The sequence below is a fragment of the Salmo trutta genome, chromosome 32, assembly GCF_901001165.1.
Source record: "Salmo trutta chromosome 32, fSalTru1.1, whole genome shotgun sequence".
NCBI classification, from domain to species: Eukaryota; Metazoa; Chordata; class Actinopteri; order Salmoniformes; family Salmonidae; genus Salmo; species Salmo trutta.
Window position 1 is genome coordinate 6,287,132 of NC_042988.1, and position 20,180 is coordinate 6,307,311.

The 20,180-nt window shown below is 42.5% G+C and overlaps 1 protein-coding gene across 2 annotated transcripts in view; it reads right to left on the bottom strand.

The window, feature by feature from the left end:
* LOC115170914 (parvalbumin-7) overlaps window positions 1-20,180 on the bottom strand; it is a 41,062-nt gene that overhangs the window by 2,660 nt on the left and 18,222 nt on the right. The window contains exons 1-2 of one of the 2 annotated variants that reach the window (XM_029727288.1): window positions 7,510-7,616; window positions 55-123 (exon numbers count right to left, since the gene is read on the bottom strand). In XM_029727288.1, the coding sequence (XP_029583148.1) occupies window positions 55-115 (61 nt within the window). In that variant the 5' untranslated portion in view covers window positions 116-123; window positions 7,510-7,616. Of the gene's footprint in view, window positions 1-54; window positions 124-7,509; window positions 7,617-20,180 lie in introns of those variants that run through there. The other variant, XM_029727289.1, reaches the window with a different exon arrangement.

A 20,180-nucleotide genomic window follows, 5' to 3' on the forward strand; every position in this document is an offset into this window, starting at 1 on the left:
CTGTTCCTAAATGTGATGTAAGAAAATAAAATGGAGTAAAAGGTGTTTGGTCACCTGCGAATGCGTCTAGGGCTTTCTTGATATCGGCAGCGTTGAGAATGCTGTTCATCGCCATCTCTGCAGCTGGACCGTCAAAGGGGGGGGGAGAGAAGAAAAGGGGGGAACCAAGTTAAACACGAGGGTACATGAGAGCAAAGACATTCAGAGAGACATTCTCATATTACACTGCTGAGACTTGTGAACTGGAGCAAGGAAACCAGGGCGAGAGCGAGATATTGAGAGAACAAATTAGAAAGGAGGGAGGAGGAGAAACTGGAGGGGTGCTCAGTTCTCCATTTAGTGTGTGTGTGTGTGTGTTTTTGGGAGGGGGTTGAGGTTATTATAAGAGAAACATGGCTGGTCTCCAGGTGTCTACTCAGCAAGGTTAGTGCCATAGGATCTGTGCCTTGTGCTGTGTCGGACATACCATAGAACAAGAACGAGCTGTGGAGCTAGGAGGCCGTTGGACATACCGCAGAGTTGGAGCTGTGTAGAGCTATAGTGTGGGCCGGGGGCTCCTTCTGTCTCACACTTTGAAAGGTGAGCTGTGTGTCCAACTCTGTGTGCCATTGAAGTCAATTGCTTCGTACTTATAAACGTATCACCTTACCCTTCCTACCCCAGCTTCCATCTGTCTCCCAGAAGAGAGGAGAGGAGAGGAGAGCTGGGGAGTGAGTGGTGTTGACTAAGGGGTTATTGAGGAATGGATTAGTGGGTTGAGGTATGGTTGCTGTGTGGTGGCCATGCTATGATATCGTGCGAGGGCAATTTATACGTCTATTTTTGGATTAGTTTACGTCTGCAATGGCCCCCGAGGGGTGGCCCTGCTCCAGGACGTCAGGACCGCAGGGCCAAGTAGGGTGCTCTAAGATATTTCCCTAAGACACCGCTGAAGCAAAGGCTCATGGGATAAGTGAGCAAAAAGGCCCAGCTAGACATATATAGTACAATAGAGCTCGCCAGCTTGTAGTCCTAAAAAACGCATTGCCTCTGGTTCGTTCAGCCGTTCCTATGGGGGAAATGAATAGGGAAAGAATGGGGTTTTGGGATAAACGCCGAAAATAAGGTCTGAGGTTAACACAGGCTTAGGATATCTTATACGTTTTGTTCTATAAGATAATATCAGTTAGTTAAAATGACCTTTATGAATTATGAAGCCTTTCCCTTTCAGAAAAAAACACACCATTTCCCATGTGAAATCATGTGAAAACGTGTTTTTGGAACACTTCACATTTTTTCATGTGATTTTCCACATGTGAAATCATGTGGTTTATCCGTAAGGGGGATGCCAGCAATCTGATTTTCTGACTTCACAACCAGGCATTAGGCCACAGATTTATAGGCAAGAATAAAAGGTCAAAGTTACACATAAGGTACCTTCAGAGATACACAGGAATTCACATGGTACTGGCAGGGCCGGCTTAATGCAGGGGCTTACCCCAAAAATACACAGTATATATTACATATATAATATTCTGCAACTGCCAACCACAGGAGGATTCAGGAGCCCACTCTCAAAGAGTGTAGATAGCCTGCTGCTGCCTGGTGCCACTCTGCTAATCGTTAGATCAAGGGAGGAGATACATGTGACTGGTCAATTGTGTGAGTCAGGGGCAGAGGCAGGGGCCCAAGCCCATAAGGGACCCAGTTATTATATATATGTTTTTTTTCCAACAACAGGAGCCCATCCTCAAAATACACCAGAGAGCATAATTTAGCCACAGAGGAACAATAGTTTCAAAAAATATTACTGTGGATAAAATGTTATCACAAGCACATACAGGTAACTGCCAAAATAAAGGAAACACCAACATAGTGTCTATAAAGGGTTTGGCTACGAGCTGTCGGAATAGCTTCAATGCGCCTTGGTATAAAGACTACAAGTGGACCTAAAACAAACCATGCCAGTAAAATGCACACCAGACCATAACATATTATTTGAATCCCTCGTTTACTCAAGTGTTTCCTTTATTTTGGCAGTTACTTGTTGCCTACAGTCGGAAAGGCCAACCTTTTTGGCAAGCACGCACAACAAATATACAGCCTGTGGCACCAGGGCCATGACTTCTTAATATGGCCCTGGGTACTGGTCAATATCTTGTGCGGATAATCTAGTATAATGGTAATTTTTTCTAGGTACAATCGCTACTGCACTCCAAAAAAATGCTGGGTTAAAAGCAACCCATAGCTGACTACATAGTGGACAGAACACGTGTTGGGATATTTTTGACCCAGCCAGTTGGGTCACTTAGTTGGGTTATTGAGCTATGATCCAGCATGTCAGATCAGAATACTGGAGGCATAGCTTTCAGTTCTTTTTGGCCACCTGTGAAAGTAAATGTTGCTCCGGTTAATCTGTTCTGTTGTATTGTCAACACATGTTAAAGTTGAGCACTGACACTTTTGTAGCTTAATGAAGCGTTTTCTACTTTTTTTTTGTAACCAAGGGAACAACACTGTACACTAACCATACCCTTATTTTTTTGTATTTTCAAGCAATAAGTATGAACCCGGTGGCACTGCAGAAACTTTGATGCACTCAACCAAGCGGTTGAAAGTTTAAATCCCCCAAATATTTATGTATACTCTATGTCTAGCATTGCTAGTTTTAGGTTAATGCAACATTGGTGGTGATAATTGGGCAATTACTTACCTGATTCTGGGCAGCTTTTAGTAAAGTGCAGGAATGTATTATTGCCAATAAGTCTGTAGCCCTATCTCTTTTATGCTCACAGACCTGGTGGTGTAGCAGGACATTTCAGATGGCTACCAACAAAGAAGTTGTGAGTTAAAATCACAACTGAGGTTTAGTCCCAAGTAATCCAGGGTACCATGACACAATGTTCTAAAAAGGTTGTTGGGGATGTCCTGGGAACTAGACTAAACTTGCAGGGGACCATGACTGTTTAAACTGAATGCATGTCAATTATGCCGTTTAAAGTCAAATATTCTCAATGACATTCGACACCTGTGTTTTCACGTGCTCAAATGTCACGTGTAGTTTCATGGTATCACATGTTGAAATATGCCATCCCCATGTTGTCACATTTATTTCACATGAGATCATAATTTCGCATGTGCTACCATGATCACATGTTATCACATTAACTTCACATGTGATCACGTGAAATTCATGTGTTTTTTCCCGTAAGGCTTATGTGGTTTATGTTTGTTTTGATTACATAAATGCTTCAACATTCACAAAAAGTGATATTAGCTGATGAAGATTATCTCATGGAACGAAATGTACAAAATCTCCTAAGCCTGTTTACCACAGACGTTATCCTAAACCCCTCCAAACACCCCATTAATTTCCCCATAGGCTTTGGCCAATTAGCCATGGTGGAGTTAGTGCCTACAAAAAGACGCCTACAGGATCTCTACAGGATCCTACAAGACCCTATTTAGTAGTTAGCCTCTTTCCACAGTTTGTCCTATGCGAATGCCTCAACAGTCAGCCTCATCTTAGTGAGATATAGCGCTTCCTTTCACCCATCCCCTTTCTAACACTCCTCCATTTGGCTAACCCTTTGGCTCCAATGAAAAGTAGAAATATGAAACCCTCCTTTTTTCCTGCGTGAGAGCCGGCTGTGCCCTTCTTCTCACCCAGAGGTGAGGGAAACCCAACCGCGCCTCAGCAGAACGGACCGACTCCTAGCCTTGGAAGAGGGGTTCTGGGGATCAAGGGAGAATGCACTTGTGTCTCAAGAAACTCGAGCCCCTTAAGTTAAGCCCCCTCGATCTCAATTTACTATAACATGTGTACGTTTGAACGCGGTCGTTTGTAGTGTCAGTGTGTGAGGGAGAGTGTGGGTTTGTGTCTATGAATGTGTGGCTTTGCTAATATGTCTGTGACGTGTGTGAACTTAGATTTGATCTTAGTGCTTGGTATAGGTTAGGTGTGCACATGGGGGGGTTATGAGTTTGTGTGTGTGTGTGTGTGTGTGCATGCTCCCATGGGGTGGGGATGAGTTTGTGTGTGTGTTAATGTACATGCATATATGTACGTCTGTGTGCTGTTGGTGAGATAATATTTTGCGACATTGTGTGTCTGGACTCATATACAGTTGAAGTCGCAAGTTTAAATACACCATAGCCAAACACATTTAAACTCAGTTTTTCACAATTCCTGACATTTAATCCTAGTAAAAATTCCCTGTCTTAGGTCAGTTAGGATCACCACTTTATTTTAAGAATGTGAAATGTAAAAATAATAGTAGAGAGAATTATTTATTTCCGCTTTTATTTATTTCATCACATTCCCAGTGGGTCAGAAGTTTACATACACTCAATTAGTATTTGGTAGCATTGCCTTTAAATTGTTTAACTTCGGTCAAACGTTTCGGGTAGCCTTCCACAAGCTTCCCACAATAAGTTGGGTGAATTTTGTCCCGTTCCTCCTGACAGAGCTGGTGTAACTGACTCAGGTTTGTAGACCTCCTTGCTCGCACACGCTTTTTCAGTTATGCCCACAAATTTTCTATAGGCTTGAGGTCAGGGCTTTGTGATGGCCACTCCAGTACCTTGACTTTGTTGTTAAGCCATTTTGCCAGAACTTTGGAAGTATGCTTGGGGTCATTGTCCATTTGGAAGACCCATTTGCGACCAAGTTTAAACTTCCTGACTGATGTCTTGAGATGTTGCTTCAATATATCCACATAATTTTCCTACCTCATGATGCACCTGCAGCAAAGCAAGCTTGCAAGCCTCCCCCTTTTTCCTCCAAACATAATGATGGTCGTTATGGCCAAACAGCTCTATTTTTGTTTCATCAGACCAGAGGACATTTCTCCAAAAGGTACGATCTTTGTCCCCGTGTGCAGTTGCAAACCGTAGTCTGGCTTTTTTATGGCGGTTTTGAAACAGAGGCTTCTTCCTTGCTGAGCGGCCTTTCAGGTTATGTCGATATAGGACTCGTTTTACTGTGGATATAGATACTTTTGTACCTGTTTCCTCCAGCATCTTCACAAGGTCCTTTGCTGTTGTTCTGGGATTGATTTTCACTTTTCGCACCAAAGTACGTTCATCTCTAGGAGACAGAACGTGTCTCCTTCCTGAGCGGTATGACGGCTGCATGGTCCCATGGTGTTTATACTTGCGTCCTATTGTTAGTACAGATGAATGTGGTACCTTCAGGCATTTGTAAATTGCTCCCAAGGATGAACCAAACTTGTGGAGGTCTACAATTTCTTTTTCTAAGGTCTTGGCTGATTTCTTTTGATTTTCCCATGATGTAAAGCAAAGGCACTGAGTTTGAAGGTAGGCCTTGAAATACATTCACAGGTACACCTCCAATTGACTCAAATTATGTCAATTAGCTTATCATAAGCTTCTAAAGCCATGACATCATTTTCTGTAATGTTCCAAGCTGTTTAAAGGCACAGTCAACTTAGTGTATGTAAACAACTGACCCACTGGAATTGTGATATAGTGAATTATAAGTGAAATAATCTGTCTGTAAACAATTGTTGGAAAAAGTACTTGTGTCATGCACAAAGTAGACGTCCCACCCGACTTGCCAAAACTATAGTTTGTTAACAAGAAATGTGTGAAGTGGTTGAAAAACTAGTTTTAATGACTCCAACCTAAGTGTATGTAAACTTCCGACTTCAACTGTACCTCTTAGAGCTCTAACTTACAGATGATTTTACATTTAAATACTCACTATGTAAGTGAATCAGAATGATTTAAACACAACAAATTGGGGATTGTTTTGTTTTTTAGCATACTGTACAGCAGAAACATTTTATTGGAGTATTTTGATTCAGAATGATAGCCAACTTGTAAATGAATAGCTGAAAGTGTGTCGAGAACAGGTCAACTGGGTGGCTACAACGCAATGCTGTAGCTCCAACGGTAATGATGTCTTTAGTTATGGCTGCTATCTTGTGCTAAGTGTATCCAATCTAATGTTTGCTATTCACTGTCCATCAGAACAAATGCTATTGATTCAACAAGTCATTGATTTCATTATAAAAAGTGGAGTCAGACTTTCGTCAATCTAACGATACCGAAACACAAAGAGCAGTGGTCCGAGTGGCACTGCCATAATAACAACGCCCAGATGGATTGTGGAGGATCGTCTTTGGACATAACACCAAAGTCCACTATCTTATCTCACAGCATGGTGTTGAAAATAACTGCTGAGCTACCTACCACCACAGTACAACTGAACAATCAGACCTGTGTTCAAATACTTTCAAAAAACGTTTCAAATACTTTACCTGTACTTGACTAAATTTGACTGTTGCAACGGAACCAATAGAGCGGTCCGAGTGCAAACCTTGCCCATCTGGTTGTCCAGGTAGGCTGATAGGCTGATAAAATTATTTCAAATAGTATCCGAACCCAGGTCTGGATACCAAAGTACCCACAATTCAATGACTGAGCAGCCACAACAATAGGCATTGTGTAGTAGTAGGGACTCTCCTGGCTGGCACACAAAGGTACCGCTATGATAATGTAATCTTGTCTAATCAACTAATCACATCGTCTCGTAATTCCATTTGGGACAATGGGACAATCAATAATCTACATGCAAATTCCAAACATGTCAATAATGAAACCACGTCACAAGACATTTACATAAAACACAAACAGAATAATATTATATTATTAAATAAATAGAAATGTGAGTCGCTTAAGCCAACTATTAGCATTTAAATCAACATCTGAAGTCTTTAAGTCGTATATATTTCATTATGACACACAAACAACACATTAAATATGTCCCTAATGGCACCCTATTCCCTATATAGCGCACTACTTTTGACCAGAGCCCCATTGGGTTGTTATTTGTCTCTGTTTAATTAACAGGGGCTATAGCCATTAAAACAGTTCACTGACTCCATGAATATGCATTAACATAGAGATATGAGCAGATGAGTATCATGCAAATGCACTAATCATACTCAACGACTCAACGTAATCACATACAGAATGATAATGAGGGAAGGTTATGGTCTCGATAGGCGACTGAGTTAAAAAATGTAATTAATAAATACAATTTCCCAGTGTCAGCATTTTACACCATACTTAGTTAATGTCCTCTTCATCATTATTGAAAGGTTTGGTCGTTTGGTTCATATTCTTTATACAGTACCCATTCCCATTATACAACTAACACCACAAATTGCACCTGCTCATGCTATTTTCCAACACGTAACTACCTACATACTTAAACAAGAGCTTACGCACACAACTTTGCGTAGAACTTTTGTCATTTTTTTCCCAAAGTAGTTGTTAGTAAGTGTACTGCAAAACTGCCTAAAATTGAATTAGAGATATTCTCTACTGTGGTGACCAATTGATGAAACCTCTTCCATGCTATTACTAGGGTTGGGGTCAATTCCATTTCAAATCAGTCAATACAGGAAGTAAACTGACATCCCAATGTTTACTTCCTGATTTGGCTGAATTAAAATGGAATTGACCCCAATCCTGGTTGTTGACCAAAGTACGCAGCCTTACCTGAGTTAAGGTGAGGAGTAGTATGGAGGAGATGGAGAAATGGGCCAGAGAGGTAGGCTGGAGGTCTGATAAAGAGACAGAGGGTCCACTCCTTTCTTTTTTATACCCCTCCCCTCCACCTATTTTAGGAGGGAAAGATGGAAACCCTATCGCTTCCTTTAACCAGACTTAACTAATCAAACCCCTGCTATTAATAATCACCTGCTCAGTCTCCAGCACCCATTCCACTTGCCATTTCTTTCTTTGCCCTCGCTCTTTCTGCCTTCCCTCCACCCATCTGATTTTCTTACCTAATTTTCTCCCGCTCAAGGGGCTCTGTCCTTAAATCCTCCGTTGATGTCACTCTTTCTCACAAACTCTCTCTTTCTGTGTTATATCGCTCTCTCTTTCCTCCTCTCTCTCTGTCACTCTGTTCATCTCCTAAGTCCTGCATCTTCCAACTTCCCCTGTCTCTCACACTTAACCATTCTCAAAGCAGAGATAGGTAGTAGTTCTGTTACATGTATTTGAAATACGTATTTAAACTACTTCTGAGTATTTTGTACGTTGTATTCCACTGGGCTGAACTACAGTCCAATGTACTTTGTAACAATATATTTTCGAAAGCCGTAATTTTCAAATGACAAAATACTTTTCTATACCATTTCTTTATAGAAGTTAAACATTTTGTGGCCCTCTTTCACCCTACACTGTTATCAAAAGTCTGACGGCACTATGGAGTGATAAGACTATCTGCTAAATTAACTTGATGTAAATGTACAGTATATGTAAAAATGAACAATTGCAAGGCATGCTGAGTATTATTCTAATGAGCACCACCCTGAAACAAGGCCAATTACAATACCCAGTGTACTTTGCAATTGTTAATTTTCATATATACATTTTGGTAATTTAGCAGACACTCTTATCCAGAGTGACAGTGCATTCAAGTAAGGTAGATAAAAACAAAATATCAGTCATAGCAAGAAAGAAGTTTCTGTAACCGTTACTGAGAATGTTGTTTCTGTTTGGCCGGTTACTTGCAAATGTATTTATACAAAAGACATGTATTTAAATTAAATACAAAACTTTACAAAAGTATCTTATATTATATTTTGATACATTTGTCTTTAAGGTATTTTTTTAGTTGCATTTTCTAATTGTAATTTCTAATTTATGCGCATCCCTATCTCAACGTCTCTCTCATCTACCATTCTTTCTCATGGGGGATTAAAAACATCAACCAACTTCCTTAATCCATCCCTTTATATCCACCTTCATTATCCTATTCCTTTCTTTGTCTGTCCCTAATGAATCTATATTTAGCAGACACAAGGCAAAGCCAAACTGAAGGTATATCCTGAACAATCATTACTTATTTTTACGTCCATGATCATAACTGTAACTGAAATCTGATACCCGTGGGCTACCTTATGCTCTATGCTCGTATGAGTTTGTCCAAAAATGGCACCCTATTTCCTGTATACAGATGTAGCATCTTAATTTGACCAGTATTGTCGCAGCAAAATAATTCTGCAGCAACAGGACTTGAACGTTGCTTGATCCGTGGTTAGGCTATCAGCTGGTAAAAATTAGACTACATGAAAAGTGCAATACTGTTGACATAGCGTGTTTAAATGTGAATTCTCAGCAACAAAAGAGTGATCAAATTAAGATCTTATATATTGTACAGTGTAGGTGTGGTCAAAAGTAGTGCACTATATAGGGAACAGAGTGCCATTTGGGACACAGGCTATATTAATTTGTGGGGAGAAAATCCAAACAGGGTCTCGGCATCAATTAACCATAAAACACAGAGGCTTGGGTCACTCTGGCGCAAGCAGCACCCTGTCAGGAATCTCCAAACGCCTGTCATATATAGATATGTATTACTGATTATGGCTGTACCAGTGGACTGCACACATCAGCTGTTTCCATGTCTGAGATATTATTGAAGTGTGTGTGTGTGTGTGTGGGGGGGGGGGGGATTGTGTGTGTGTGTGTGTGTGTGTGTACAGTGTGTGTGGGTGCGCAAGCATGCGTGTGTGTGTAGTCGTTGACCTTTGGAAAGGTGGGTTTTGAAGGCTAGAGATAGGGACTGCGATGTGGGCTGCGTTGCTACTGTATTGTACATAAAGAGAGCAGTAAACAGGTTTACTATTGGAGAGGATGGGGGAGGTAATGGTGGTGGTTGTGGTGGTGATGTGGGTCACTGAGCTCCCATGTATAAATGTACTTGGACATGGTGTGATGAGGAGGGATTTGCTGCTCTGTAGGGGACCTCAGTGACTGTTGCTATTAAACCTTCTTACCTTACCTCATTGGGACCATTTGGAGAGCAGATGCTGTACTTTAAAAAAACCTGATATAAAGTTTTGTTTCTGGAATGACATGCATTTCTCAAACGAGGTTAATCACGCCGTTTGAGTAGACGTTGAGTCATCGTGTCATATTTCCAATCACTTTGATATGGAACACCTCCCCATCTGTACTTCTTTGCAATTTACCACTATAATTTACCACTCTATAATTTATCCCTCTGTTTCTCCTGTCCCTTATTCCCTCTGGTACCACTCATGGGAATGTTATTCCCCCGTCCAATTCTAATGCGCCCAAGCACTTTAATCTTTTTAACTCTTTCTCTCCTCTCTTTCCCTTCAACGTAGCATTCCTTCCGTCTTCCGTTCACTGCATGAAGAGGTATATACAGTACCCTCCTTTTAAGGAGCCCCTTTCTTCATTTCTTCCGCTAAACTTGTGTGCTCTCCAAACTTCCTTAGACTAAATGTATCATCCTCCTCTCTCTGCCTTTCAGGGCCATGCAGCCAAGAGCCACCAAGAGGCTTGACTTAACCCCACAGCGTGCTTGTTTGTTGTCTGGGTCTCTCTCAGGGAGGGATGACAGTGGTGCTCAGTGGTGGAGCCAGGGTGGTGGCAGAAACGGACGGGCCATAGGGCAGCTCGGCAAAATAACAGATAGGCTGGTCCATCTTTAGCTCAGTGGGTCGGTGATACATTTTTGGGGGGCTAATATTGAAGGGTTTGCAAAGAAAAAATGGGTTGGTGTGGGGACCTCAAGGAAATGCCCGGCCGGTTTCTGGTCACTGACTTTACCTGGGTGGAGGAGTGATGCAAGAGGGAAGCGGGAAGCAGAAAGGCGGGCCGAAGGGTGGTGAGATACATTAACAGGTTGTATGGAAATCAGTGTTGACCTGGGATTTTTCACCCTAAGTTGTCAGGGCCTGGAGGGTGGAGGGTGAAATGACATCTGTTCTCTTCCAAATCTCAACCTCTACCCCAATGCCCTAGCTGTCATTAGCAGGCATGGCACCTGACACCATCAAAAACCTTTTGAGCAAAACAATATAAAAAATGTGATACATGTCGTGGTTTTGTAAGGGAATTGATGGAAGGTGATGGAATTATTTGCTTCTTTGATTAAAAATGACCTTTTATTTACATTTCTGTTAATTTGAAAGGTTTTTGTTGAGGTTGACTTGAAAATGGATGCATCAATAAAATGTGTTCTGACTAGCATGTTAATAGGGAAATCAAAAGTTCCTTGTCGGTTTGTTTAAAGGGTGCGTGTTTTTGTTGTCTATCCCCAACAAAGCACACAATGCACATCGACGGGCTGTTGTGGGACAGGTCAAGAGCTGGTATTTCAGTTTTTTATGTTTAATAAACTGTTTTTAGCTTTTTCATTATGGGTACCGCAGGTAGATTGATGAGGGAAAAAAATGATTTAATACATTTTGGAATATGGCTTGTGTTATTATTTTATATTTTTCTCTACTATTTCTCTTTTTTTCCCTCTGTATTGTTGGGAAGGGCCCGTAAGTAAGTGTTTCACTGTTAGTCTACACCTGTTGTTTACAAAACATGTGACAAATAACATTTGATTTGATTTCAAACTGTAATGAGTTCAGTTGTATGTCATTTCCAGTAAAGGTCTTTGAGTGTTTGATTTCAGTTTGTCTTGTTATAATATGAAACAAAATGTCAAATTTGGTCATAAAACTTTTTCCAAACCACATATTACATTTTTACATTTCTGGTGGGCGTCTGTCGTTCCAAGGCCTTCTCTTTATAACACACTTCCTAGCGAGAGCCACTTCCTGTGGCTGAAGAAAGCACAAATATGTTTACATATTTCCCTGTTTCCCTGCCTGGAATAACAAAGACAGAGTTATTCTGAGGAAGACAAAGGATAGAGGATAAAACTGAATAGGTTTTAGAGGAAGCCGAATTCCAGGGAGAAAAAGAGAGGGGATGGGGATGGGGGACGGAGGGAAGCTTTGAAAAAGTCCTAAAAAAGCTCAGCTAAAACAGACAAAAATCTCATTCCCTTTGAAACTGACAGCTTTTGAAGAAGCAGAAGTCAGGGCTGTGCGGCTGGTCCAGGGTGAGATGAGAGGTAGTGGGATCTCCAAATGTCATCTTTGCAGAACAGTATGGGTCTGGATGAAATGTTGGACGATATGAAGGCTTGAAACAACCACAGTTTATATAAATGCGTTAGCATTTTTTTTCTTTTTCTTTTATGTACATTTTGGAGTGCTAGCCTTTTCTTGTCACCTGGTTTATTTACTGTATCATCAGTATCCAGTGAAATACTGGTGAAGTCTGATTCAGCAAACCACTGAAAGCAATGCATTGTTCACTTGTTTAGCTGTGCTGTGCTGAGCCTTGCCACCTGGCAGTAGGTGTGGGTATGTAGGGGCATTACTGTTACCGGCTGTCTGGCCTGCTGTGGGACATCACATGACAGACCTAATACAGACAATCTGTTTCAGCAAATTTCTCCAAGGGAGACGCAGAGCGAAAAATGACACTGACAGGGATGAAGGGAACAAGGGAACGATGGATGAAGGGAACATGAAAGGCGTAAAGAGCAAGAGAAAGACCAAGGGTAGGAAATGGAATCAGATACTGTCGGAGGGAGGGAGGGATGGAGGGAGGGAGGGGAGGGGGGAGGAGAGCGAGAGAGAGAGAGAGAGAGAGAGAGAGAGAGAGAGAGAGAGAGAGAGAATGGACAAGGACATCCATGGGTCCTGACAGAGGGAATGAGAGGAGAATGAGAGCTGGACGCCCATGGGACAGAAATTAATGAGTTATTTAATAAAGGAGCTACTGGGTCGTCCATCTGCAGGGATCCTCCCTTAGCCTTAACAAATGGGAGTCTGCATTTGAAACATTAAGACGGATGGGCTTCTTCTCTCACTCCGCATGATCAGCCGTTCCGTTGCAATGATGCAACACTATTTAGCGCCGCGAGCATCATCTGATGCAAGAAAAGACAGAATGCTGCAGGGCTGAGGAATACCAAGAGACACACAGAGACAGTAAGAATGATGGGCCAGTCAGGAGGCTAGAAGAGAAATAGTGTGCAGAAGATACAGAGGAAAGAGACAGGAAGAATGATGGGCCAGTCAGGAGGCTAGGAGAGAAATAGTGTGCAGAAGATACAGAGGAAAGAGACAATAAGAATGATGGGCCAGTCAGGAGGCTAGGAGAGAAGTAGTGTGCAGAAGATACAGAGGAAAGAGACAATAAGAATGATGGGCCAGTCAGGAGGCTAGGAGAGAAGTAGTGTGCAGAAGATACAGAGGAAAGAGAGTGTCAGAATGATGGGCCAGTCAGGAGGCTAGGAGAGAAGTAGTGTGCAGAAGATACAGAGGAAAGAGAGTGTCAGAATGATGGGCCAGTCAGGAGGCTAGGAGAGAAATAGTGTGCAGAAGATACAGAGGAAAGAGACAGGAAGAATGATGGGCCAGTCAGGAGGCTAGGAGAGAAATAGTGTGCAGAAGATACAGAGGAAAGAGACAATAAGAATGATGGGCCAGTCAGGAGGCTAGGAGAGAAATAGTGTGCAGAAGATACAGAGGAAAGAGAGTGTCAGAATGATGGGCCAGTCAGGAGGCTAGGAGAGAAATAGTGTGCAGAAGATACAGAGGAAAGAGAGTATAAGAATGATGGGCCAGTCAGGAGGCTAGGAGAGAAATAGTGTGCAGAAGATACAGAGGAAAGAGAGTGTCAGAATGATGGGCCAGTCAGGAGGCTAGGAGAGAAATAGTGTGCAGAAGATACAGAGGAAAGAGAGTATAAGAATGATGGGCCAGTCAGGAGGCTAGGAGAGAAATAGTGTGCAGAAGATACAGAGGAAAGAGACAGGAAGAATGATGGGCCAGTCAGGAGGCTAGGAGAGAAATAGTGTGCAGAAGATACAGAGGAAAGAGAGTGTCAGAATGATGGGCCAGTCAGGAGGCTAGGAGAGAAATAGTGTGCAGAAGATACAGAGGAAAGAGACAGGAAGAAAGAGAAAGGAGAGGCAGGCAGTGAAAGAGGTCAAGTAGAGTTTTGGTCGGATGTGATGAAGGAAGGTTGCTCAATCTATAAGGAAAAAAATAGGATGGACGCCAGTGTCTTGTTGTCAACCTCAATCAATCATCAACGATGGACAGTGTAATGGAGGTGATTCGGAGAACTGCGCTCGCATGATTAGTAGCCTAACCTTTTCTTAGACCTGAAGACTTGTGTTAGCTCCTCAAGTTAATGCCTAGGCTTTAGCTTAGCAGGCTAACAGACCCCGTTGGTCACACCAGTATGGAAAACCAATGTGAATCGCGCCAACAAATCTGAACTAAATCATTTCAATAAGTCTTGAAAGCCCCTTGAGATGACGGTGGCCGCAATAGAAAAGCTGAATCTCAACAGAGACGATGGGGTGGGTTATTCACACGGAGTATACATCCCAAATGGTACCCTAGTCCTATATGCAATGTACTCCTTTTGACCAGGGTCCTAAGGGCTCTGGTCAAAAGTAGTGCCCTACATAGGTAATAAGGTGCCATTTGGGACGCAGAGAGTATCAGAGCTGGTCTCTACTGGACTTGGCACAGGGAGGTGTGTAATCCATTCAGCAGGTGCCTTGGGACCAGAGAGACAGGCTTTGGGAGAACATGAGGTTGTGAAGGGGAGATATGAGGAAAGAGGGAGAACACGGGGAAAGCGATATGAGGGAAGAGAGGGAGAGTAGAAGGGTGTGGGGAATTGAAGAGGTAGGTATAAGCGAAAGGAAGGTGAGGAAATATGAGTTTGAGGAGGGAGAGCGAGCGAGCGAGCGAGAGGGAGGTGGGGGAGATAGAGTAGAGGGGTGAGGAGATTCCTCACGAGCATCTGTCGACTTACAACTCAAGAGATAGGTGTTGAGTTGCACCCGGCGATGCTACAAATGTTTTATGGGGGACAGACACTGTATCCCTGGCGATGTCGTCATAACTAATGTTGGATGCTGGCCAGTTTGCATTTTTGTCATACATTTTCTAGCTCTCCTTGGGTTCTAATATCAGTGTGTTCCTGTTTGTTTTAGGAAGGATGTCAGCGAGTCAGTGATACCTTCTCTTCCTCTGTAGGCAACTGACAACATGACATTTATAACCGTGTCACTTGAGAATCACACCACCAAGCAAGCACAAAAATGCAAGCATGCATGTTGATACACACGCTCACACACACACACACACACACACACACACACACACACACACACACACACACACACACACACACACACACACACACACACACACACACACACACACACACACACACACACACACACACGCGCACGCACGCACACCAAGATGGGTTTGACCTTGAAGTCCTAGGCTACATGTGTCAGATGTGTGGGTGCAGTATGTAGTGTGAATGAACTGTGATAAGACTGTAAATAGTAGCTCTAATATATACAGAGAGCACAACACCAGCTCAAGGCCTGAGGCAGCGAGAGCACTAAAGTTCATTTGACTGTAGATGCAGTCAGGCTTAAACTGCAGCCCCAAATGGCCACATCACAGCATTATAAGAACTACTACAATGATCGTTATTCCCCCAAATGTATACTGAACAAAAAATTTAACGCAACATGCAACAATTTAAACAAATTTACTGTTACTGTTCATATAAGGAAATCAGTTCAATAAGTCCTAATCTATGGATTTCACTTGACTGGGCAGGTTTGCAGCTATGGGTGGGCATGGGAGGGCATAGGCCGACGCACTTGTGAGCCAGGCCCACCCACTGGGGAGCCAGGACTTTCAATCAGAATGAGTTTTTCCCGACAAAAGGGCTTTATTACAGACAGAAATACTCAGTTTCATCAGCTGTCCAGGTGGCTGGTCTCAGACGATCCCGCAGGTGAAGAAGCTAGATGTGGAGATCTGGTGTGGTAGTCTGCGATTATGAGGCCGGTTGGATGTACTGACAAATTCTCTAAAACGACATTGGAGGTGGCTTATGGTAGAGAAATGAACATTCAATTATCTGGCAAAAGCTCTGGTTGTTACGGATCCCTCCGGAACTTTCATCACGCACACCTGTCCCCTATTCCCACTGATTAGTATTTGTATATATGTGCCCTTTTGTTTCCATGGTTTTGACGATTATTGTTACAATGTCCGTTGGTACCTGTGCTGTGTGTTTTGGGCTTTCGTGCCCTTGTGGATTGCGCAGATGATTACAGGTCTCGTCCCGTGCCTGTGTGCGTGTGTATTTATTCGAGGTACTCCTCGCTCTTTTGTTTGGGTTTCAACACTGTGTTTTTGTTACGTGTTTGTTTGGTCTTTGTCCCTGTGCCTTTACACGGCACGCTGTAATTTGGGCTTAATAAAAAAAAAGATTACGCATTCCTGCGTCTGTCTCCCGATCCTTCATGCCAACGTGACCCTGGTAGACATTCCTGCAGTCAGCATGCCAATTCCACATCTGTGGCATTGTGTTGTGTGACAAAACTGCACATTTTAGAGTGGCCTTTTATTGTCCCCAGCACAAGGTACACCTGTATAATGATCATGCTGTTTAATCAGCTTCTTGATATGCCACACCTGTCAGGTGGATGGATTATATTGGCAAAGGAGAAATGATCACTAACAGGGATGTAAACAAATTTGTGCACAACATTTGACAGAAATAATACATGTTGCGTTTATATTTTTGTTCAGTAATAGTTGTTGTTGAACAGATTTGAAAGGCTGCCGCTGGTTCTGACTCGTGTCCATTTAGGGGGATATGCTATCTCTGTCTGTGTTTCCAAATGTACTACATTATAAAAACATTAAAGAGACGGTAGCGCTCACAAAGACAGAACACACACCGCTGAAATTGAAACATCAACACATCCATTCAGTCAGGGGTGCGTTCATTTAGGACGCAGACAAGATGTTGGAGTGGAGTGTATTCACATATGAACAAATACAGTAGGCTTCTTGAAGGGCCCTTTAACAAACCACTGCCGTTAACTCGACGCTCCCTGTTCTGCCCCGGGACCCAGCCGCATTGCAGTTATAATCGAAGTCTGTTCGCAGGTGAAGGATGCCTTGAGTCGCTTGGTTGGGAAGGTCTGTATTATTACTTCACACAATCAATTAGCTGTTACATGGGCTATGAGGGTGGTGCGTGTGTCTCTCTATGTGTGTGCGCGTCTCTCTCTCTCTGTGTGTGTTTGTGTGTGTATATGTATGGGCAGCGTGTGTGTACGTATGTGTGTGTGTATGTGTGTGGGCAGCGTATGGGAGCCAGGGAGTGGCCACCATAGAGCAATTAAGCCAAGTTAATGCACCACCCCCTGTGCACATCGATCCACTATACTCTAATATCCCTCAGCAGTGCCAGTCATTAGACTGTGTCCAAAATGGCACTATATCGGGAATTGGGTGCCATTTGGGATGCACTCATTATATTTATCATGGTCGATGCAATAGCCAACCGCACCATAGTGTAATTACCTAAAGAAGCATTAACCGTTTCGGGCTATTTATTTAGTAACATATACTGTATGTAAAGTATAGGTGGTGTTAGGTTTGAAAGTGTGTGGCAGATTTTGAAGTGGGGGGGATCATGAGTGGTTTTTCAGATATGCTCAATATAGGGAATGAGATTTACCCCAGTAACTGTTGTTATCTCCCTTAGAAGAAAGTACATTCACAAAATATCACATTTCAGTTTAGGAGAAACTAACCAAAATGTTGGTTCATTTTTATTCACACTTATTTGGGGAATTCCAGTCGACACAATCCCAATTTAATGGGCGAGACACACACACATGTACACATACACACACACGCGCGCGCACACACGCATGCACGCACACACACCGCACGCACGCATGCACACTCAAGCCATTGTCTTCTAATTGGGGTATCGGGTGATATTTCTCAGAGTCTTTGAACTACTCTCTTTCTGAATCATTCATGGTTTGTATGAACAAACGGAAACAATGAATCTTTTACCAAAAATATAGAATAACCGAGCCCTGCTGTTACATCTGAGGAAAGTCATAGAGGGATCGCTGGTTAAAAAAAAGATAAAAGAAGAGTTTTGAAACAGAATAAAAGTAAATATTCCCAGCTTCAGTTTAATCTTTTAAGATAGAATAGTAGCTGACAGCACACCGGGGACCTCATTTCTCAGTCATGCATAGGTCCAAATCTGTGCGTAAACCATGCGTGAGATTTATCAATATAAATGTTTGCTTGAGAAGGTGTGTACATTTGCACACAGCCATGACCATGTGTACACAGAGAGCTTGTTTTTAGAGAAAGGTGAGACTTTTTTTTGCAGAAAGTACAGATTAGGCCATCAGATGTTGTATCCCAAAACCAATCTTGTAGGATTTTAGCAAGGATTTAGACCAACTTTAAAAAGGCGAACACATGCCATTCCAGTGCACATCCAAGTGCTATCCAGCGGCGGGTTTTGGCAATGGGCACTTTTCAGCTTGGAGTTTGCTGATCGGCATCTCACAGACCTCGATGAGCCAATGTTTTGGATGCATAATCAGCAAAACAAACAGTTTTGTACACTTTCCATACACCATCGCACAACAGGTTGATGTAAGAGGGGTTTCTTTGCCGTCGATGGGATCCCAAATACGAAAGGAGCAATAGATGTCACCCACATTGCCATTAAAGCACTATCCCAAAACGAGTTCAACTATGGTTAATGTGATGTGATGCGCAAAAGACGCGGCTGATCGTGGTGGAAAGGTGACCAGGTGGAGCGCATGACTCATTCATTCTGCAGAACAGCAATAGCACGACTCGTTCATTCTGCAGAACAGAAACGTTGTCCTACACGCCTAAAGGAGGGAGCTGTTGAGGATGGATGGCCTATTGGTGAGTGTTGCCTACTCATTTGAAGTATATTTGCCATAGCTAAAGCAACTTGAATAGTCTTAATGGCCCTCTCGTAGTACTTTTATTTTTTACTGGTCAGGACACAACTGAGCGAACCAAATAAAACCTTTTGGTTGTACCTAACCTCTGACACTAGCACATCTATTTCAGTTTGTTTTCCATAGCTTTTTTTGGTTGTGCCATTGTATTTCATGGTACGGCATTGTATATTCCCTGCACGCTTTAGTGGGGTGATTTTGACCATATACAGTGCATTCTGAAAGTATTCTGACTCTTTGACCCTTTCTATACTTTGTTACATTACAGCCTTATTCTAAAATTGATTAAATTGTTGTTGTTTTTATCATCAATCTACACACAATACCACATAATCGACAAAGAAAAAACTGTTTTTATTATTATTTATATTAAAAAAATGAAATATCACATTTACATACAGTGGCTTGCGAAAGTATTCACCCCCTTGGCATTTTTCATATTGTGTTGCATTACAACCTGGAATTAAACAAGAAATAAGACAAAAAAAACTGAAAACTTGAGTGTGCATAACTATTCACCCCCCCAAAGTCAATACTTTGTAGAGCCTCCTTTTGCAGCAATTACAGCTGCATTTCTCTTGGGGTATGTCTCTATAAACTTGGCAAATCTAGCCACTGGGATTTTTGCCCATTCTTCAAGGCAAAACTGCTCCAACTCTTTCAAGTTGGATGGGTCCTGCTGGTGTACAGCAATCTTTAAGTCATACCACAGATTCTCAATTGGATTGAGGTTTGGGCTTTGACTAAGCCATTTCAAGACATTTAAATGTTTTCCCTTAAAACCACTCAAGTGTTGCTTTAGCAGTATGCTTAGGGTCATTGTTATGCTGGAAGGTGAACCTCTGTCCCAGTCTCAAACCTCTGGAAGACTGAAACAGGTTTCCCTCAAGATTTTCCCTGTATTTAGCGCCATCCATCATTCCTTCAATTCTGACCAGTTTCCCAGTCCCTGCCAATGAAAAACATCCCAACAGCATGATGCTGCCACCACCATGCTTCACTGGGGATGGTGTTCTTGGGGTGATGAGAGGTGATGGGTGTGCGCCAGACACAGTGTTTTCCTTGATGTCCAAAAAGCAACATTTAATCTCATCTGACCAGAGTATCTTCTTCCATATGTTTGGGGAGTCTCCCACGTGCCTTTTGGTGAACACCAAATGTGTTTGCTTATTTTTTTCTTTAAGCAATGGCTTTTTTCTGGCAACTCTTTCCTAAAGCCCACCTCTGTGGAGTGTACGGCTTAAAGTGGTCCTATGGACAGATACTCCAATCTCCGCTGTGGAGCTTTGCAGCTCCTTCAGGGTTATCTTTGGTCTCTTTGTTGCCTCTCTGACTAATGCCCTCCTTGCCTGGTCCGTGAGTTTTGGTGGGCGGCCCTCTCTTAGCAGGTTTGTGGAGGTGCCATATTCTTTCCATGTTTTAATAACGGATTGAATGGCGCTCCGTGGGATGTTCAAAG